Genomic DNA, 22,742 nt, shown 5'->3' on the forward strand with positions numbered 1-22,742 from the left:
ATAAAATAATAGAGTTGGAAGGGACCTACTGGGCCATCTAGTCCAACGCCCTGCACTATGCAGGACACTCACAATCCTATTGCTCATCCACTGTAACCTGCCACCCCCTTGAATCTTCACTCCTAAAGGGCAAAAGAGAACAACTTTGCTCCATGGTCTACATCAGTAGTTCCCAACCCCCGGTCTTCGGCCCAGTGCCGGGCCATGAGAGCCTTGGCAGCAGGCCACAGCTCCCTCTCCCCGCCCCCCACAGCGAGAAGCTCGACAGGCCACGAGCAAATCGGTCGCCGAAGCAGCCGATTAGCTTGCGGCCTGGCAAGCTTCTTGCTGCGGGAGGGGGGGAGAGGGAAGCGTGGCTGCCGGCACACCGGCGGCGCAAACACACATGTGCAACATTTGCGTGCATGTGCAGAGCTGCTATGCATGCACGTTTGCATCCCTGCTTGGCGCAAACACATGCGCAGCAGGTCTGTGCACACATGCGTGTATGCACAGAACCACCGCACATGCGCAGCAGTTTTGCGCATGCGCAATTGCCCAGGCCCCGGGTCACCCTCTCCCCCCACACCTTGACAGCAGTCCACAACTGGACCGCTGCTCTACATGGCAGCCTTTTAAATACTTAAAAATGGTTATCAGATCCCCTCTCAGTCATCATCCCCTGCAGGCTAAACAGACCAACCTCCCCCAACCTTTCCTCATACATCTTGGTTTCCAAACCCCTCACTGTCTTTGTTGCCATCCTATGGACATGCTCCACTTTGTCTACATCCCTCTTAACCTGTGGTGCTGAAAACTGAACACAATATTCCAAGTGAAGCCAAACCAGAGCAGAGTAAAACGGTACCATCATCTCCCGTGATCTGGACATGATACTCCGCTTGATACAGCCCAAAATCCTATTTGCCTTTTTAACCACCAAGTCACACTGGTGACTCATGTTCAACATATGATCTACTAAGATTCCTAGATCCTTTTTGCACATACTACTGCCGAGACAAGTCTCCCCCATCCTATATTAGTGTATATGGTTTTTCCTACCTAAGTGCAAAACTTTACATTTGCCCCTATTGAATTTCATTTTATTTAGTCTAACCCACTTCTCAAGCCAATCAAGATCACTATATTCTGATTCTGATTCAGTCTTCTGTTGTGTTTGCTACCCTCCCAGTTTAGCATCGTCTGCAAATTTAATAAGTATCCCCTCTAATCCCTTAGCCAAATAATTTATAATTATGTTGAACAGCACTGGCCCCTGGGACATTCCACTTGTCACTCTTCTCTAAGAGGATGCTGAACCATTTACAAGTACCCTTTGGGTACGATCAGTCAACCAGTTATCGATCCACCTGACATAGGTAATTAGTATCCATACCGCATTTTACCAGCTTGTTAACAAGGATATAATGTGGAACCTTATCAAAAGCTTTACTGAAATCCAGATAAACTATGTCCTCAGCATTCCCCTGATCCAGAAACGTAGTCACTTTCTCGGAAAAAGAGATAAGGTTTGTCTGACATGACTTTTTCTTGCGAAACCCATTCTGAGTCTTAGAAATCACAGGTCTCTGTTCCAGCTGCTCAAGGACTGACTGATGATTTGTTCCAAAATTTTGCCAGCTAGAGATGTTCTCCAAGTGTCAAAAATAACAGGCTTTTTAGAGGTAAGAGGAGGAGGAGGAGGCTCTTGGTTCTTATATGCTACTTTTCTCTAACAGAAGGAGTATCAAAGTGACTTACATTTGCCTTCACTTTCCTTTCCTCACGACACCCTGTGAGGTGGGTGAGGCTGAGACAGCCCTGATATCACTGCTTGGTCAGAACAGCTTTATCAGTGCTGTAGTGAGTCCAGGGTCACCCAGCTGGCTTCATGTGGAGGAGTGGGGAATCAAACCCGGCTTGCCAGATTAGAAGTCAGTGCTCCTAACCAGTATACCTAGATGGCTTTTATTATCCAAAGAAGTCTCAAAGTGGCTTACAATCACCTGCCTTTCCTCTCCCCACAACAGACACCTTGTGAGGTAGGTGAGAGCTATGAGAAAATTGTATCTGTTCCAAGTTCACCCAGCTGGTTTCATGTGGAGAAGTGGGGAATCAATCCCTGTTTTCCAGATTAGAGGCTGCCACTCTTAATCACTACACCAACCTCCTTTCATATAGAAAGATTATACCTTGGAAATCTTGTGCATCTTTAAGATGCTGCTTGATTTGAATCTTGCTCTTCAAGGGCAGACCAAGACAGCTACACACCTGAAGCATAAATTGCTTAAATTTCTGTCATTGTGTATTGTCCTATACCATGGAGCCTGTTTTGTACAGTGCAGCTATTATTAAACTCTTATATTATTAAGAATGTATAATTATGTTATTTCGTTAATAAATTAATCCACCAAGATAAACTGGGAGCGCTTTTCAAAAGCTAGAAGAAAATGCACAACATTATTTGCTAGCTCGGAGAAAGTCATACAAGGGCATAAAGTGATTCTGGCTGCAAGCTTATTGAACCATAAATAAGTTAAGTTTTGGTTTCTGGTGGTGCATGAGGTATAATTTGTTTCATCAGACACTTACGATACCATGATATGGGAATATTTTGCGAGCAGTTGGTTATGTTGTGCTGGTCTCTTGGACTTGCAGAAATTTATCCAGGAGGGAATACTGTTTACTCATTCTCCATGCTAATAGGTGATTGATTAAACTGGGTTCATAGTACAATATAAGTCCTTTTTTAAAAAAGAAAGAATGAGACAGAAATCAAGTAAGAGAGGAATATGGTTGGATATACCTTAGTAAAAGCTGCTCCTGTCTGTGATGATAGCTTTCTCTAATTAGCAATTTAATTGCATGATTATTGCAAACCTAAAAATTATAGTAGACAAAATGTCCTACTGGGGCTGTAGGTGATCTTCTTCCCAAGAGTCTCTCTCTCTTAATTGTGTATACTAAAGCAGGTGTACAAGGAGACTCTGAGTATCATGTTAAGCAGGTCCCTTGGCTGCCAGCTTGGCTATTCCTAAATGAGTGTTAATGAGTGTTATGCCTTAGGTTTGTTCTAATGAAGCTTTTGTTGTAAATTGCATTGAAAACTGCAAGAGAGAGAGATTGATACTCTGTCCTGGCCTGAGATTTATTTGTATATTATAACCTTCCCTGTTCGCCTTTGTTGGTTGTTTGATAGATAGGACAGTAAGGTGCTCTGTACCTGTCAGAAAAGAAGGTGAACAAACCCGCACATAGCATTGAGAGCTGCCGATGTCAGAGCCATAAGGGACATTTCCTGACTCCTAAACAAAAGCCTGAGTGTCATGGGACTAGGGTTGTTTGTTTGAAAAATAGGAGTGGGTATTTGTCTTTGGTTATGTTTAACCTTGTAAAATATTTAGAAAGATCAAAACATGCAAGGCAGACATGACAACAGATGTAGCAAATGAACACCAAACTGCGGTTTAGTGCTTACATAGGATACTTCAGATATTATTGGATAAGAAAAGCTATGGAGAACTATACCCTGTTCACATTAGAATCCATATTCTGTCACTTAAATTTCAAGAGAGAACCTATAGGATCTCACTGCAGATGTCTATTTTTTGGCATATCTGTAACAGCTTGCGCTCTATAAATAAAAGGGTAAGGGGTGGGTGGGCAGAGAGTGGGCAGGGCCTGTTCAGAATTTGAACCAATCAGGACCAAACCTGGAATTACAAGCTTACTTTATATGCTCACCATTTGTTCGGGTTTAATTTCATGAGGAAATATAATGAAGAAAAACAAATATATCAGAGTCAAAGATTGATGAGCAGGCGTACCTTTCTTAACTGTGGAATGCTGAGAATAATTAACTGAAACCATGCTGTCATGCTCTATCTGTCTTCTTTCAATTGTGGAGTCAGCAGTCCAACATCCTCTTTTTTGAGGTGGAATGACTGGCTGTGCAGTGTATCTCCTCTGTCTTCAGACCAGAGAAATATGATCCGATCTACATTACATTCTACTAACATTATATTCTTCTTTTCCATTCCACTCTTCCAATCCAAATCTATATACATAAAATTGTGCCCCTACACCCTGACAAAATGCTGAATTTTCCAAGCCTCCTATTGGTGGAATCTCCCCCACTCAGGGCCAGTTGCTGCTCTTGCTCAGGATTCTGCACACATACCCCTTTCCTTCAGGCTTGCTGTGAAGGGAGCCGACTGAGGTGAGGGATGTGTTTCTGAGAGCAACACGGGAGTCTGAAGGCATGGGTGTGCTTTCCTTAAAGGGAGGGGGAAAAGCTTTCCCCTTCTGCCTAACTATTGGCTGACAGGGAGACCACAGAAAAGCCCCTTCTCATTTGAGACTGGGGCCAGGAAAAGCCCTGGCCTTGGTTGAGGCCAACTTCACTTCTTTCAGGCTAGGAACCCTGAGAAGATATCGTTCTGAGGATCTTGGTGCTCTTAAATATAAGGGGAAACATTACCTTGAATATTGACACCCACCGGTAAGTCCCAGGCTAAGATATATCTTATTTTGTAGGCTTTTTGATAGGGCTTGATCGTTCAAATCATTTTATACTCTGCTCTAAATAACACTACAAATGAGGGGCCTGCAAGAACTTGCAGGTGGGAATTTCATTTTCCCCAAACTCAGTATTTTTTTCTTCTCTTCCCCAAAAGACCCCATATCCTCTTCTCCTTTTCCTGCGTTGCAAGCTGGTTGACTTGTGTATGAAACTGGTCCATTCCTACTGCCTCTTCCTATGTTCCTATACTTCTGTCCTTCCCATTCACCAACTCCTGAGATTTACTCCTGAGATTCAGCTTTTCTTCCATCTTTCCCCTAGCAATCTGTATCCAGCCAACTTGCAAGGTACTGGCTACCAGATCCAGTTGTGAGGTCGGGGAACTCCCAGGGTATGTGGGAAGCACTCCACTTTCCCCTTTATCCCCCCTTCCAACACAGTTTCCTCTCTCCCTCTCCCATTTTCAGAAGTATTCATCATTTATTTGCTTCATTTATTCCCTGTTTTTTCCACATTGGGGACCCAAAGCAGCTTACACCCTTCCCCTCTCCTGCATTTTATCCCACTAACAGTCCTACAAGGTAAGCTAGGTTGACAGCATGTGACTGAGCATGTGAGCTTCCAGGGCAGTATCGGAATCTGAATCAGGGTTTCCCATATCTAACCACAGCTGCTCCAGAAGTTGGACCCCAAGATTAAATTATCTCCTGTAGAGAAGGTTTGAACTATAGTTCATTAGTTAAAAATGATTATGCCCTGTCTCTCCCATCCTGCAGCAGGATCTCCCAGGCACCTTATGTGCAAATACATATGAATAATATATTTTAAAAATTGACTTTTCTGACTAAAAACTATTCCAGTTACTTTCTCAGCGCTGGCAACCTTTATCATGGTTTCTAAAGACTTCTGGGAAAGTTGTCTTCATTGTGTATACCTCTCAGACTGATGAAACCCTGAAGAATCTAACATCTTCCACTGCCAGCTACCTGGGGGTCTCAGATCAACACTTCCAGGCCTCAAAGCAGTAATGGCAGGCTACAGGTATTCTCTTGATCATCTCCTATCATAGAGAGAACAACATTCTGAGTGCTAGTCTTGCAAAAGGATCCTCAGGAGTAAAAAGAAATCCTTCTCTGCGTCATCCAAAGGCTCCCAGTGTGCCTTGAAGCAGGTGCTCTGATTCCAGTCCAGGTGAAGCCATTATACCTTTATGGTTGATGGCTTTTAGTGAAAGCCCAAATGGTTATGATATGTTTATACTCTAGGAAAGAGTGAATAAATGATAACATTTCACCTTGTTTTTAACCTACTTTGTTATCTTGTTTTGTTAAGGTAAAACAGAAAACCTGCATTATATTTACCAGCATTGTATGTTTACTAATATTATTTTAAGTCATACGTTGTCAGGTGTGAAATCCCAAGGGGAAGATTAAAACTCCTAACATTTTTTATTCCTATCCACTTCTTCTTTCATTCTTATTCTTTTAAAACCACTATTTTCTTCATTTTTGTTTATTTATTATTAACTTTATACTCAAATGTGTGGACCCAAAGTAGCAGAACAATTTTGTATGGTAGGCTAGGCTGAGAGTGTGTGAGAACCCCAGGGATACCCATCAATAATGGGGTCTTCCAGATCCTAGTTCAAAATACTTAACCACCACAACTTGCAGATATAATTTCTGAGCCTCTGTCAATTATATTTGACAATTCTTGGAGAACAGGTTAAGTGCCAGAAAATTGAAGGTGAGCAAATGTTGTCCCCTTCTTCAAGAAGGGGGATAAGGAGAATCCGGGTAGCTACTAACCTGTCAGCTTGATGTCGATAGCTGACAAAAGTTTAGAGCAAATCATCAAACACTCGGTCCTTGAGCAGCTAGAGCAGATGAGTGTAATTACTAAGAGTCAGCATGGCTTTCTCAAGAACAAGACATGTCAGACTAACCTTATCTCTTTTTTTGAGAAAGCAACTACTTTGCTGGATCAGGGGAAATGCTGCGGGCATAGTTGACCTTGATTTCAGTAAGGCTTTTGATATTCTTATTGACCAGTTGGTAAAATGTGATATGAATCTTATTATTGTTAGGTGGATTGAGAACTAGTTGACAGATTGCACCCAAGGGATGTTTGTAAATGGTTTATCTCCTCCATGTCAAAAGGTTGAAAAAAGCTGGCATAGGATATCTGGCCTATTATCTAGGGAGAATACTATTTCAATATAATATAGCACAAAATGCTACTTGGATTATTTTCAAATAATTCACAAAATACTACACTTTATTTTCAACACATATATACACCTTATATCAGCCTTGCAAATTAGTTCCTAAAAGCCAACAGGCATTTTTTATAGCCAATCATTCCACACAGGTAATTTGTAGCACATCAAAAACTTAAATAGTGAGGGGTGGGAGTGTCTGTCAGTTGACAAAAACTTTCTGCTCGATTGCCTCAAGGTAATTTGTACTTGCTGCGGGCAAATAGCTGCTTTAGTCTGTTAATATAATCATAGTAATTTCATGTTCATATCTAATCCAAAAATCTAGGTTTATGATTAATTTTTCAGTCATTAAAAAAAAAGTTTGCCCTAACAATAAATATATGTAATTTGAGAAATGTAATCATTTTCTGGTACAACATCTTGGGTTTATAAATTGTAAAGTAAATACCATGGTGCTTTCCAACCTCCTGTGCCTTTTTACAGAGCTTTGTTGTTTTGATATATTGTATGTTATTAAACATAATAAAACAATCCAATCATTAGTCACTGGATAAATGATGAGACAGCACACTGAAATATAACTACAAATGGAAAACTCTTTAAACATGTATGCTTTTAAATGATTTAAGGACTGCAATCTCAGCTTCTTTTTTTCCACCTTTGTGAAGTAAAGATGTTTTTCTTTTCACTTGCAGTACAGGCTGAAATTTGGGCTGATAAAATAATTTTGTTAGTTGGTTTTTCTTAGGCCAGTGTGGCTGGTGAATTTACTATGGAATAGTAAATAATCATGATCAAACTGTTTTCACAGAATCTCATTTGAAAGTAGGAATTCCTTCAGTCTGCAACAGAATTCTCTTTCAAGCTTGACAGCAAAGCAGCTTGCTTCAGAATATTCCTATTAATGTTGGAATTGTTCTTCAGTAAATTGATCGCATTTTCAGCAGAATTCAGTGTGACATTTAAATATATATATTATTTGGAATGTAGCTTCTGAATATCCAAACTTCTGAATATCCAAACAAAGCATTCCTATAATGCTTTGCAATATTTTTAGTTACTGTCGTAGCAAGGAGCTGGAATTGTGTGGCACAGGAAAACATGTTGGCATCTGTTTTTTTTTAATGATTTGTTAGGGTCTCATCTATTATGCTAGATTTAAATGAGTAGCCGTGTTGGTCTGAAGTAGCACAATAAAATCAGAGTCCAGTAGCACCTTTAAGACCAGCAAAGATTTAATCAGAGTGTGAGCTTTCGAGTGCAAGCACCCTTCGTCAGACTATGATCTTTTTATATGACAGGGAATATATAGCAAAAATCAGTTCTGTTACATCTATGTCACAATTATTATTATTTATTAGATTTATTTCCCGCCACTCCCCGTAGGCTCGTGGCGGGTCACAATAGTCTTATCACCATTAAAATACCCATTAAAAAACTTTAAAAACAATCCCAACATGGCGGAAGCTCTCATTATTCCTATCCTCTGCTATCAGAGCGGCAGGGAGGGTGGGGAGGAGATCTAACTTACTATCTGTGTCACTATTATGCTAGCAGCACCAGTTGCCCCAACTGCAGTGCAAATGGCTAGTGAGGGTGGGGGGGTAATGTGCTAAAAATAGTGCTACATGCTGCACATTCCACAGCATCTAATGTAGCCTTAGACTCTTAAAAGCAGCTGGTAACTTTGTGCCTAAGAGTGGATTTTGAAAAACTGCTGACATGAAGCTGCTAGAAATGACTACATGTGTTCACATGATATTGCCAAGATGTTTTGTTTGTGGTCTTTAAAAAATCTAGTTTACAAAAATATTTTTTCATCTTGTGTGGGTGACAAATTTATTTCCCATGAGGGGGGGGGGGAGCTGAGATTGCAGAAGCCAAGACTGCTCTAACAAGCAGACACAAATGAATGTCCTGCAAGTTTCCTGCTGCAGTAAGAGGTCTGCTGGCATAAAATGTCTCTTACTAATACAAGTATCCAGCATTTTGAACCCTGTTCCAGTTACATTCTGCTCTTCTATGCTTTAATCCATTAATTTTCTTAAAATGTTAATTTTTGCTGGTTTGTTATTTTTGCTGCTACTTGGATTAAATGTTTGGTCTTATTCTTCCAAACAGTTGATATTTAAACAAAAACTCCTTAACATTTATGCACAACATTTTTTATTTTTTATTTTTTATTTTCTTACACTTTGAAGCAGGTATTCAAAATAATTTTAGAGCTGAAGGTAATGAAATTCTTGAGCCCTGATGTAACGAGTAATATGTGAAAAGAAAATTTCCTTAATAAAAAAGCCCTAATTTTTTGCCAAGAACCTGTTAACTTTAAAGTTAACATCCCACCTTCTCCTAAGACCTGTGTATGACTCAGGCTGAAGTTACATTTTAAATGAGAAGTATAATAGACTGCACCTATAATTACAGCCATTTTTTATCTGGCTGTTTGAACTGTCAAGCTACTTACTGATTGCATAAAGTACCAGAACTTGAACAGGCAGTTTATACATACACTAGAGGCAAAGCCCGTTGTATCCAACGGGCGCTTGAGCTTGGCAATGGGAAGAGGAAGGGGAGGAGTTGTCCAGTCTGTAAGGGCATGGGGTTGAATGTGTGTTGTGTGGGAGGTTGTGGTGGCGTGGTGACAAATGAGGGTATGGGTGTGGAGATATGGGTGTCAAGAACCTGTGGTTCATTGAGTTCATTGAGTGTGGGAAAGGACAGACATTTAGGAATTGCAGCATAGTGGTTACAGATCAGCTTTCCAGAGCCATGTCTTCAGATATGTGAAGGGAAAATCAGACTGGAGATTCTTCTTAGGGGGAAATTACATGGCAACCAATTCCTCCCAGTTCTGCATTCAACATCATTTCCCTTCTTGTCCCTCTGCCCTAATATACATGGGGTAGTCACAGTACACAGGTGTCCACCCTGCTTCTTCTGTCTCCATTTATTTACTGTTGATAAAATGTTATGTGGCGAAATGCTTCTTTCACGGCTGCTCCTTAGAAAAAGAAGAGCTGGATTTTTGTACCCTCCTGTTTACTACCCAAAGGAGTCTCAAAGTGGTTTACAAACACCTTTTCCCTTCATCTCCCCACAATAGACAACCTGTGAGGGATGTGGGGCTGTGAGAGGTCTGAGAGAACTGGGAATGGGCCGCAGTGACCCAACAGGCTTCAGGTGTCTCAAAGCAGTTTCCAATCACCTACCCTTCCTCTCCCCATAGCAGACTCTCCGTGTGGGTGGTGGGGTAGCGAGCCACACTTGGAAGATGGTAACCCTAAGAGGAGGTCCCTCTGTTCACAGCAGTCTTGACCATAGTCAGATTTATGCACACCTAGGTAGTGTGGAATTCCAGAAGATGAATCTGCACTAATCTGGGAACCTTACCTCCTCTCTGCAATGTTTTCTTGGCCTAAGATATGTCAGGGGGGTGCTAGGTAGTTGTGTGGGCATTACACACTTTGAGGCCCCACTTTCAGACTTCAAGGAATATGTTCAGACCAGGGACAGCCAACCTCCAGATGGGGCCTGGAATTGATGCTCATCTCCAGACTATACAGACCAGCTCTGCAGGCAAAAATGGCTACTTTGGAGGGGTGACTGTGTAGCATTGTATCCTCCTGAGGTTTACGGAAGCCAGCCTCCAGGTGGGGTCTGAGAATCCCCTGGAAGTACAGGTAATCTCTAGACAGTTAGGCTGAAGGGAAAGCTCTCCCCCCTCTCATGCACCCCTTCAAAAGGAATGCACGTGGCCCCAGAATCCACTTAGTTGCTTGGCTGGTGATTTTGCCCTTCTGAAGCCTGAGGCCTACTGCTGGCAACTGCAGTCCCTGTTGTTGTCTGCAAGACCAAGTCGTTGCCTAATAAAGCTGGATCGCCAAGTTTCCCCCAAAGTCTCACTGTCTACTTTCCTGTAAAGCTATTGAAATTCTGGGCCACTTTTGTCTTTGAGTTCATAGGAGTTTTTATTTACCAGGCCAAGCTTGAAAACAGTCACTTTAGAGCAGGGGTAGTCAACCTGTGGTCCTCCAGATGTCCATGGACTACAATTCCCATGAGCCCCTGCCAGCAAACACTGGCATGGGCTCATGGGAATTGTAGTCCATGGACATCTGGAGGACCACAGGTTGATTACCCCTGCTTTAGAGAAGGGGCTTTTCTGTGGCCTCCCTGTCAGCCAACTGTTTGGCAGGAGGGGAAAGGAATGCCCTCAGGCTTCCCTGCGTTGCTCTCTGAAGGAAAATGCCTCCCTCCCCTCAGTCATAGGCTCCTTCACAGCAGGCCTGAAGGGAGGGGGAGGAGGGAGCGCACTCACCAGCCTGCCAGCTCTGTCAGGGTTCTGAGGCAATCTGCAGTTGGACATGACAATTTGGACAGCCTGTCCAACCCGCCATTCTCATCCCCCTCGGCAGCTCTACTGACCTCCTCTCCCTGCAGCCATGTCTCCAGATTGCCCCTGGCTGGGCTGGGTGGGCAGGTCGAGAGGTGCTTTGTGCCTCCTGACTGGACGGAACTCTTATCTGTCCTGGTGAGGGCCCAATTGGATTAGCCTCTTCGCCCCTGGCTGCACACACCTCTGGATTGGCCCCTTGGCCCCTCCGCTTAATCCGGGGCCAAGGGGCCAATTGTTGCCCCCCCATCATGGACTGAGCCCACCCCCACACTCCTTAGCCTTTTATTTATACCGCGGAACGCACTTTACAGATGAATAAATTAATCTCTCACAGCTTCTTGCTTCTGTATCTAATGCTGAAATATATCATTCAAAAACATTTCTAGAGAATTTTGGAAGGATGTGGAGAGAGGAACTGATGTGTTCTTTTATTTGTATGATGATCATATTTATAATCACATGTGCTTGCTAATTTGAATGCATGAACTGTCACATAGTTGAATGCATGAACTATCACATATTAACTACCATGGGTGGGTTCTTTAATCATTTGAATTCAGTGCTCATCAACAGAAGTGAACTTCTGTCTTGATAGGTATCATATCACCTGATTATATAAATTAACTCTATAGATACAGTTAACTAAAGAGAAGGTCAAGTAACATAAAGGAGCAATTAAATAATTTCTGCTGGAAGCATTACTTAAAGTGGATGTGTCCATTCGTGGCTCATCCAGTTGGAACGGCCTGTGAATTGTATGTGTGGTGTCCACAAGGAGAGAAAGGGAAGAGGGGGCAGTGGGAAAAGAATGTATCATAGAGCATAGCGAAGGTATCATAGGGAAAGGTTGAATGTGGAACATGAGGAATGGGATGGGAAAATTCATTTGTGGAGCCAGATGAAGCTACAAGAAAGGATGTTTGGGTTTGGTCAAATGCAGAAGGAAAATGGAAAGAGGGGGCCTGGCTGGTGGAGATCTCATTAGCAGGGCTCCAACTGACAAAATGAGAATGGGATTAAAAGCAAGCATGAAAACTGGGAAGGAAAAAGTGGAAGAACCAAGCTGAAAATTGAAAAGGGAGGGGGGGTGGGGTAAGGAAAGGAGATTCATATGATGCCCAATCCTAAAGTGTGACTACTGTCAATAGTTGTGGTAATGCTGGAGCAATAGTTCTGGTGTGGGATTGAACAAAAATTAGGGGTAAAGGGAAATCATTTAATGCCCTTTCCTTTCAGTGATGTGATCAGGCTTTTCTTGTTACTTGAGTTCCTTCAGAGGAGATACTAATTGATCAGGAGATGATATCATGCTGTCAGATCTGATTGATTCATCAGGCAGTTTTATATAATTTTGATGGTCCTTGAGTAGAGATTAATGTCAGCTTCTTGTCCCACAGGTACAAATCATTTGGTTGTGGGGTATGCCATGCGATCATTAAACAATCCCTTAATTAAGGGCTGTGGTTGTTTCTCACAGGAGACTGGCTGTCATGAGATGCTACTTTATTGCACTTAGTGACTCTCATGATTCTCTGGTTTGATTCAAGATGGAGTCTGCCTACACCTTTGGCTTCACAGGCCTCAGAACTAGAGCGATTCTAAAGATAACAATGATTCCGCTATTGAAAAAGATAATTTTAAGTGCCTTTAGATGAAAATTTTATCCTGTATGAAAACAAAACCCTTCATGGAATATTCTGATTTTAAATTAATAAATGAAAAGGTTTGCACATTCTCAGGTGCTGCTAAGACAAGCCAAATGGATGAAAGCCATGTCTTGCAATAATTAAATATTGAAATCAAGACAAGGTCTTAATTGAGACAAGTTGAAACCCAGTTGGACAAGAGTTTAATTGCTTTAGACAGAAAGGATGCTAGGCTGCCTTCTACAATAATTTTGGATGGGGTTTTTGGAACTGTAGAATTCCGGAGTCTGAGAAGTACCGGTAATCATGTTAAATTTCTTTTTTGATAGAATGCTGAAAGAACATATGAGAGGAAAGTAATATATTTTAAGCTCCCATGATTGTTTAAGATACAGCTTTACTGGCACAGACACCCAAAGTACTGACTACTCCCTTTCAGTAAGTGTTTTATAGGGTCTGAGTAATAACATAATATTTCATGCAAATTAATACCTTATCAAATTTCCCATTTTCAGGAATTCTTTGAACATGCAAAAAAGCTGTGGGATGACGAAGGAGTAAAAGCGTGCTTCGAGAGATCAAATGAATACCAGTTGATTGATTGTGCACAATAGTAAGTGCTGCTTCTGAATGATTGAAATAGAATTATGTGCTTTCACGATGCTGAAGAACCCTGTGTCATTGCAGAAGGACTTGGAGGTTTGGGTTGGGAAGGAGAAACATCTCTGTGGCTGTTTTATATCTCACACAACTGTTTCTGCAGGTCCCACACATCCTCTGACTGACAGTAACTCTGGCTGTTTCTTTTCTGTCCTCCCTTACCAGTTGCTTCTCTCCCTCCAGCCTGTTAATTGTGTTGTCATCCTCTCCAGTCTGAGTATAGCTTTGCCACAGTAGACCTCTATCCCTGCTCTCCTCTAGTACTCACATCCCAATGGCAAAAGGGGACTTTTAAAGCACCACAATGGCCTGGGCTGTCCAAGATCCCAAGGAAAAAATGCCTAAAGTTAGAACTGTAACAATAAAGTGACAGTTTGCATGAACTCTTCAGTGACTTCTTGCTCCTGAGTACATTAGATAAATGTATTCTTGCCAATGCAACACATATCAAAATTGTACAAAGAACCTTTTACCATTGCTATTGAAATGCAGAACACAGAGTCTGGAAGTTTACTTGGGGGAGGGGATAATGAAAATTTGCTGAGCATTGTATATTACACATATGAGGAATCTAGTTTTTTCCCCCTTTTACAGAAGGATATTTTAAACTATATAGCTCCTTTCCTCAAATCCCAAATGATCTTTTTGCCAGTTTCCAAAAATTATTACATTTAGCTGGCATTCAGTATATTAAATATCTTCACTTTGCATTGAAAGATTGGATTTTTGTTTGTTCACAGTTATGGATAAGTTATAGCATTATTTTCAAAATGATAACTAAAAACTTTTTTTGCATGAAAACTTTCATTTTCCACAGCACTAAAGGCACAATGAACTAGTCAAGCACATTCTTTACAAAATAAATCAGGAGTCCAAAACGAACAACTTTTATTTCTACACTAGTAGAAAAGCCCATTTTAAAAATGGGCCTTGGAAAGGGGTTCCTGCGGGGCCCCGCCACCAGGTGCACCCAATGGGAACTGTTGCTGTCTGGTCAAGGATGAGGGGAATAGCGGCGGACTGTGAGCCCGTGCAGGTGGGCCGCAAGCAGAGAAGGAACCCCGGGAAAATCTGCATCCTTGGGCAGCAGGCGTAGAGATCAGGGCCCCGGCCCCAGATGGCTGGGGGTGGCAGCCGCGCTCCGCAGTGGAGCTGGGTGTCAGGGATGGCTTGGAAGGCAGAGGAACCCAACGCCCTCCCTCTCCGTTGTGGCTTACCAGAAGAACAGCTCTCTAGAGAATGTGTCTCGAAGGGCCGGCGGGGGTGTGGCAGTCAGACTGCTGGTGTCTCCAGACAGCTCTGGCTGTTGTGGCTGCTCCACAGATGCTCTCCCGGAGTGCAGGGCAGCTCTGGCTCTGAGGAGGGTAGAGGCGATGGGCCTCCGTCCACAAGACGGCAGGAGTTAACAGCGAATGGCAGCGTGGGTGGCACGCTCCGAGGCACAGAGGGAGAAGCCTCGGCAGCGGGGCTGATGGCCGCTGTCACCTGGGCACACAATCATGGAATGGCGGCGCAGTTCCAGGGTCCCGCGATGGCAGCAGGCTCCAGCTCCTACGAGGGCAGGCTCGTGCTGGTGAAGGTGGCGTCATGAGGGTGGGGTGAGCTGGGTTGGGCTGGCAGCGGCCAGAGGAAAGGTGTCGTGCGGGGCCAGGAGCAGCAGCAGCGGAGCACGGAACCAGCAGACAGCCATAATGAGCTGCAGCCATGAGGTGGGGCGGAGAGGTGAAGGCTAGTGGCCAGGCAAGGGGTGATTGAAAGCCCCCCCCCCCCCGCTGGGCGACATCTCGGAGAGGAGCAGCTGGGGCGGGAAAGGTCTGTCGCTGGGGCGAGGTGGCTTGGGGGGCGAGCAGTGAGGGAAAGGCCCTTGTTCTTGGCAGGGTGGCACTTCGGGAAGGAGGGACTTGGGGCATGAAGGGGTCTCAGCAGGTCAGTGATGTGGCGAGAGGCCTTTGTGGGGCAAGTGGCAAGGGAGAGGGGCCTGGTCCTGGGGCTGGCAGACACAGGAATCTGCAAGCCATAGAGGTGCTCTCCTCACTGGCCAGGAACCTTCCAGCGGCGAGGCTGAGTGAGGTGGGCGCTCCGGGGAGGTGGGCGCCAGCTTTGCTGAGCGCATCCTGAGTGGCCCGCTGGAGTGGAAGCAGCTGCCGGACAGCAGTTTGCTGTTTCCTGGACAGCACCCGGACAGGGGACGGACAGGACCGCCTAAATGGCCATTTAAAAAATATATAAAGGAACTGTTGTAAGGATGAGCTTTAATGAACCAGGGTTGACTCAAGAATGTTCATGGTTGAATAGATGTTAGTCTTCAATGTGCCATTCAACTTCTGTTTTATTTTACCATCATGGACTATCATGGCTATCTTCTTGAGAATTCTTTACTAACAGCTTTAAAGCATTTGGTTGGATCCAGGTTTATATAAACAGAATTCTGCTTGAAGAAAGCATGCTTGTTAAATTTTTAGTACTTTTGGATCCTGACCTTCCTCCAAGGAGCTTTACAGCCTGCCCTTTTTTCAATTCTTAAAATACTGCTGAGGGTCAAGAATACTAAGTGACAGTATGGCCCATTACGCACAGAGTGGAAGGTCCGCATTCGGGGTGGAATGGCGGCGGCTAAAATCACCAATTATGCACGCTGCAGGCAGCAACTGGGCACAAAGTCAACGTATGCCGCCGAAAAGGCCGTGTTAGCGAGATGCGGAAGAAAGTGGAGCTTCCCAGGACCAGGGCACAACCAGAAGCAGCTCCGGAGTAGCCGCTTGCATAATCGGAAACTCTGGGTTTTGCCGCCGTTGCATTTCGTCCCGTGCGTAAGTGGTTTGCTTTGCTTCTTCCTCCTCTGCGTTCTCCATGCTGCCGTTTCAGCGGCCGTGCATAATAGGCCTATAAGATGAAATTGGGGAGCTGCGCTGGAATGAGGAATCAGTAGAAATTATATATGCAATTTCCACCAGTTCCGTATTTTGTACAGCCCATTGAGGTATATTCTACAATTCTCCGAAGGGGCATCCTTTTGGAAAACTCAGGGAAATGCAGGAAGAAAAGGAAGGTATCAAAAATCTCTTCTGTGAGCTGGATTCAACTTATATTTGTTTAACTTTAAAAAGAGAAAACAATCACTTCTAAATCCCATATAGTTAAATGTGTGAAGAGCATTTATGATTGAACCCCCCCCCCAACAGAAATCAGCAGGATTAAAAGGTCCTTAAATTGAGTCTGATCATGCCAGTGCTAAAACAAGCCTAACTTACATTATCCTCTCTGTGTAAATAATTGCTACTTTTCATCTATAGGCACTAGAATACATGGCAAACAGACATGTATATGTGTTGTGTTGTCAAGTTGCTTCCAACTGATGGCGCTCCTATGAATTAATGACCTCCAAAAGGTCCTGCAGTTAACAGCCTTACTCAGATGCTGCAAACTGAGGGGCATGGCTTCTTTGATTGAATCAATCCATCTCATGATGGGTCTCCCTCTTTTCTTGCTGCCTTCAATTTTTCTGAGCATTATTGTCTTTCCCAGTAAGTCTTGTCTTCTTGTAATCTGACCAAAGTACAATAGCCTTAGTTAAATCAAGGAAAGTTCGTGCTTAATCTGATCTAAAACCCACTTATGTGTCTTTTTGGCAATCCATGGTGGCTGTAAACTGCTCCTCCAATACCACATTTCAAGTGAATCTTTACAGTTAAGGATCTTTTCAAGCTCCATGGGTGCCCTAACCTTTAAGTTTCAATTTCTTCATTGTCAGCTTAAAGTTGTGATTCCACAGTCATCATGACTTTTGTTTTCTTAATGCTCAGCTGAAATCCTGCTTTGGCACTTTCTGCTTTAACGTTCATCAGGAGTAATTTCATGTCTTCACTATTTTCTGCCAGTAACGTGGTATCATCTACATATCTCAGACTGTTAATATCCCTCTGTCAGTGTTCATTCCACCTTCATCTAAATCTAATCCAGGTTAGTTTATGATGTGTTCTGCATTTAACAGACCCTATAATAACAAAGAGAGGTGTTAAACAAGGATATATCTTTGCACCCCTACTGTTTAACTTTATATCAGTGATCTAGTGCTTATCTAGCCAAACCTGAGTTTCATGGATGATGCCATACTTCTTTCAGGACTCCCATTGGTTTGAAAAGAGCAATGTAATCACTTTTACAATATTGCCATAAAAATCATACACGTCAATCATTTAGAGGTTAATTATTCAAATACAAAAAGGATGTTTTTTGCAAAAAAACCAAAATTATATTCATGGTCCTCAAATTCCGTAAAGATAGAGCAAGTCTATTGCTTTAAGTATTTAGGAGTGGTTTTTCAGGCGTCAGGACTAAGAAATACTCATATAATCCTTGTAACTTCAAATGCTCAGCAAAGTGCTAGAGCAATAAAAAAAATGTTCTAAAAGGGGACGCTGTGTTCCTGCTGCTATTAAGCTGTTCAATGTGATATCTCTTGCCCAGTTGCAAAATGGTAGTCCATTTAATATCACATCAAACTGTGCTAAGATGGAAAGGATCCAGTCTAAATTTCTAAGACTTATTTTCCACCCCCCACCCCCAATTGTATTTCTAATGTTGCTCTTCTGTTGGGAGCTGGCATGACTACTGTGGAAGCTAAGATGTAGTCTGCTGCATTCCTTTATTTGTTAACTCTAATATTTTTTTCCAAAAGGCCTTTCACCCCTGATCCTGCAGGATAATTATGTTCCCCCCTAGCTGAAATCTGTTAGAAGCAAACTAGGATGCTATGGCCTCTCGCACAGTCTGCTCCTGTCCATGTCTTAAGAGCAGGCCACAGTTTTGATCAAACAAATAATCCATGATGTTGAAAGCAAACATTATTTAACCAAAATAAAAAAATGTAATGTTTGATGCAATCACCCTGACTAAAGATTCGATGATGCTTTACCTTATACACCTTGATAACCCTAATTACAGGAGAGCCTTCACTTTAATGAGGCACAACGCGCTCCCTTCTGCTGTTTTGATTGAAAAAGACTTCATTTGAAGAATGTTTATGCCTCTGTTTTGACTGGAATGTTGAGACTCTAGAACATGTCATCTTCAGTTGTAAAATCTATAAGCAGATTTGTGAGGATCTCATCATTCCTGTAACACAAGGCTCCCCTGGGAGACAGAGAACGGACCACCTCTCCAGTATGTTATCCAATAGTAATAAAGAATTAACTTTTAAAGTGACCAAGCTTGGATGGCTAGCATCATGGCTCAGAAGGTCTGGACTAAATGAGGGAAGGAACTATTTTATTCCATAGTTTATGTATTTTATATTTTATGTATGCCACATTTGATATTTCATTACCATGGAATATGTATTCTGAAACAGTGGTCCCCAACCTGCGGGCCCTTGCCCGGTGCCGGGCTGCGAAGGCCATGGCGCCAGGCCGCGGCTCCCCCCCCCCGCCCTCCCCCCCGCAGTAAAAAACTTCCCAGGCCGCAAGCTTGCGGCCCGGGAAGCTTCTTACTGCTGGAGGGCGGGGAGAGGGAATCAGGGCTGGGCTGCGCATCGCGCATGCGCGGACCGTGCGGGCGCGGCCCAATGTGTGGGCGCGGGCCGTGGGCATGGCCCGCTGCATGGCCGTGGGCGTGGTCCGCGCGGGCGTGGCCTGATGCCCTCACTGTACATGGAATCACGGATTGGTTCAAAATTGAGAAAGGAGTTTGGCAAGGCTGTATACTGTCGCCTTGCCTGTTTAACTTGTATGCGGAGCACATCATGAGAAAGGTGGGATTAGAGGAGTCACAAATTGGGATCAAAATTGCAGGGAGAAATATCTACAACCTCAGATATGCAGATGATACCACTCTAATGGCAGAAAGTGAAGAAGAACTAAAGAGCCTGTTGATGCGGGTGAAGGAGGAGAGTGCAAAAGTTGGCTTGAAACTCAACATCAAGAAAACAAAGATCATGGCAGCCGGCCCTCTCAATTCCTGGCAAATAGATGGGGAAGAAATGGAGATAGTGACAGATTTTATTTTCCTCGGCTCCAAGATCACTGCAGATGGGGACTGCAGCAACTTTTCCAGCTACTTTTGTCTCCAGCTACTTTTCTGTTAATATTGTACAGTGGTCTTTAAATGACAGAGGTTAAATAGTAATAAAGGTCTGCATGTATATCAGGTTCAGGGCTCTTTTTTCCTTTAGGCTTTCAAATCTGAGTTTTGTTGAAGTAAGAGTCATGTTAGTATATAATAGAGAATTTATGATAAATGGAAAAAAATGCGACCAAGCAGGATATTTCCGTTTGTTACGTTTGCTCTCGTTATATCTTTGGCAAAACATTGACACATTTTCTCCTGTTAACTAAAACAGTTGTGCAGTTCGCTTATACTGAACATTGGGAAAAGACTTGCATGCCAAAATAAAGTATTTTTATTTTTATACAGACATTGATACACACTACTCTAAAAGAAGTATACTTGTCTGTATTTTCCAGGAAAGGAATGAGGGTTTGCATATGTGGGAATCAGATATATGAAGGCAATGTTTGTAACTGATAGGTGTGAAATTCCACAGGGGTAGCTGTGTTGGTCTGGGCAGCCAAAATGACAGAGTCTTGTTGGTCCCCCAAACACTCCCTCCATGATCTGAGCCATGCTGACCTCTCACAGGTTCATGTTAAAGTTGAGAGTTGTTGTCATACTGTTGTTGTCTGTTATTGTTTTTTGTTATAATTTAAGTTCAATTTTGGAACCACTGTTAACATTACTGTCACTAGATTTCTATGTCTATCCATTACCTTTTCTGTAAACTGCCTTGAGCCTTATGGGAGGGCGGTATAGAAATTCAATCAATCAATCAATGATTAATGATTTAATTGTGGCTGAACTTCTGTCAGCCAAATCTTCATCATTTGAAATGTTGCCTTCAATCGGCGCATAAGCACATGCACACAGGGCTACAAACAGAAAGAGTGGGAGAAAGAGGTTATCCTAGGACATCAGTATGTTACAGTACTTTGTACAATACAGTACAACACAGATAAAGAGCAAGTGTGTATACTTGTGTGAGGGTATCAGAAGATAACAGCTAGAGAAAGGACGAAAAAATATATGAATGCATTGTTGATAAAGCAAGATAATTATAAGTGATACACATACACCTGTAAGGAGCAGCTATGACTTTCTGTAAACAGATTTATATACACAGATTTTATCTCTTGTCATACTCATAACCATACACATATTCTGGATCTTGTGCAATGTAACGTAAAGTATCTGTGACATGTTAATCTGGGCCTTCTGGTCTCTGTAACAACTTGCACCCATTCCTTGCCCTGCTTTGGTTTCTAGCTTGTGTGCATGTGTATCTGTCAACTAAACCTAACACTTTGTATCTCTGAAACCCTGGTCTGAAGATTTACGTAGTGAAATTCTGGCTGCTATTGTTCAATGCTGTTCTTCTGATGATGGGTGGGCTCTATGGCATTATACCCTCTCAAGATCACTTTTGACCCCAAACCTTGCTATCCCAAGGCTCCACTCCACCCCCAAATCTCCAGGTATTTCATAACTTGGAGCTGGCAACCCAAAGGAAAACTGATCTCTGTAATTAGGCGATCCATTGTGATTCCAAGAGATCTTCAGGTTTGGAAACCTTAGGAAAGAAGGAAGCAGAAAAGGGTAGAGGCTATGAGGGCTTACAGGAAAGAAAAAAAGGAAATAGCAGTGGAAGGGGAAATGAGATTCATCCCACAAGATCTTGTGGGTCCCCATTTGTACAGTTCTAATGCAATTATCACCTTCCTCCCTTACTAGCTGTAACAATATAACATTATTTCCCATCACAAAACATCTTCTGCAGGACTGTTAGCCAGAGAGAGGGATTTTAAAGATTTTTAATAGTTAGATAGGGAGGGGGAAGAGCTGAAAGAGAATAGCTGGGGGAGCCAGCTGGGTCTTCGGCATAATCCCTACTCCCTTTGGAGAGTACTAGCTGTAGTTAGGGGTGGGCTGAGGGTGGGATTCTTTTTCTTTTGGGGGGTTGGGTGGGAGGGTAGTTTAGTCAGCTAGGGTTATTAGTCAGTCTAGCTAGGAGCAGCTCTACCGAGATGAGGTATGTGGAAGAGAGAGGGGAGGCTGAGCCAGGGATCCAGCCCGGGATTAGGATTCCACTGATTCTGGACCAAGGCAACCAAAGCAGTGGGAAGAGATTCAATAATAAGGGGCAGCGATGTACGTAGGTCCACAAAAGCCTCGGCCGTGGAATTCCTATGGCCGTTGCCCTTCAAATCTCCATCCCATCCCCAGGTTTGTGGGGGAGAGGGGTAGGGTGGAACCGGTGTTGATCTTATGCAACGCCAGGTCAATTAACAACAAGTCCTCTACCTTGCAGGAATATTGTGCAAGGCATGAGGTGGACCTGTCTTGTGTAACTGAAAGCTGGATGCACAAAGGCGAGACAGTCATCTTGAAAGAACTTACGCCACCCGGCTTTTCAGTCTTACATCAACCCTGGCTCTGTGGGAGGGGAGGGGGGTGGCAATCTTCGTCAGAGAGTCTTTCTCCTTCAGGGCCCTCCCTGTGCCTTCAATCTCGGGGATTGAGTGTGTCGGCCTAGAGTGGGAATTGGTTGAGAACGTGGCGATCTGGTTGGTGTATTGAGCACCCACTGCCCCTCTGGATTTCCTGCCAGATCTGCTGGAGGTGGTGGCTGCCTGGACGTTGCAGTACCCAAGACTCCTCTTCCTGAGGGACTTCAATGTCCATGCGGATGCACCACCTTCAGGACATGGCCGGGACCTGGTGTCTGCCATGGAGACACTGGGGTTCTCGCAATTTGTTGCTGGTCCCACTCATCAGGCTGGTCACACCCTCGATTTGGTCTTTGGCGCAGGAGTAGCAGTAGATCTGGTGGCGAATAACATCGTTCCATGGTCAGACCACCATGCCCTGAAGGCTCGATTTAAGATACCACCCATTCCCATATGCTTCCGTATAGTACATAAAGTACAGTGGACTGTGGTTTGAACAGTAGAGATAACATTGATCAGAAAAGCTACAACAATAATATTAATGGAAATTGTGAATACTGTCTGAATTAGTGCAAGACAATTGGTAATGTTAGAATTTCTTGCCCATCTCTAAATAACATGTACTTTTTATTTTAGTTGCAGTGGTATTCTCATTCTTAAGAAGTTAATGCTTAAACTGCTGTCATACAGTGGTTCACTGATAGTTTCTGATAATTAATTTCTCTTTGTAGACCATTCATTTCTTCCTCCCCCCAAACATGCACACACAAAAGAGAGCCTTTTCATCTCTATAAAATGAGAAGTGTAGCCAAGGCAA

The 22,742-nt window shown here is 43.2% G+C and overlaps 1 protein-coding gene across 3 annotated transcripts in view; it reads left to right on the top strand.

The window, feature by feature from the left end:
* Nucleotides 1–22,742, top strand: part of GNAL (G protein subunit alpha L) — a 156,367-nt gene that overhangs the window by 94,568 nt on the left and 39,057 nt on the right. For all 3 annotated transcript variants that reach the window (XM_077352788.1, XM_077352789.1, XM_077352790.1), the window contains exon 5: nucleotides 13,283–13,380. In XM_077352788.1, coding sequence (XP_077208903.1) covers nucleotides 13,283–13,380 — 98 coding nt within the window. The remainder of the gene's footprint in view (nucleotides 1–13,282; nucleotides 13,381–22,742) is intronic.

This window comes from Paroedura picta, chromosome 9 (assembly GCF_049243985.1).
Source record: "Paroedura picta isolate Pp20150507F chromosome 9, Ppicta_v3.0, whole genome shotgun sequence".
In the NCBI taxonomy this organism is placed as follows: domain Eukaryota; kingdom Metazoa; phylum Chordata; class Lepidosauria; order Squamata; family Gekkonidae; genus Paroedura; species Paroedura picta.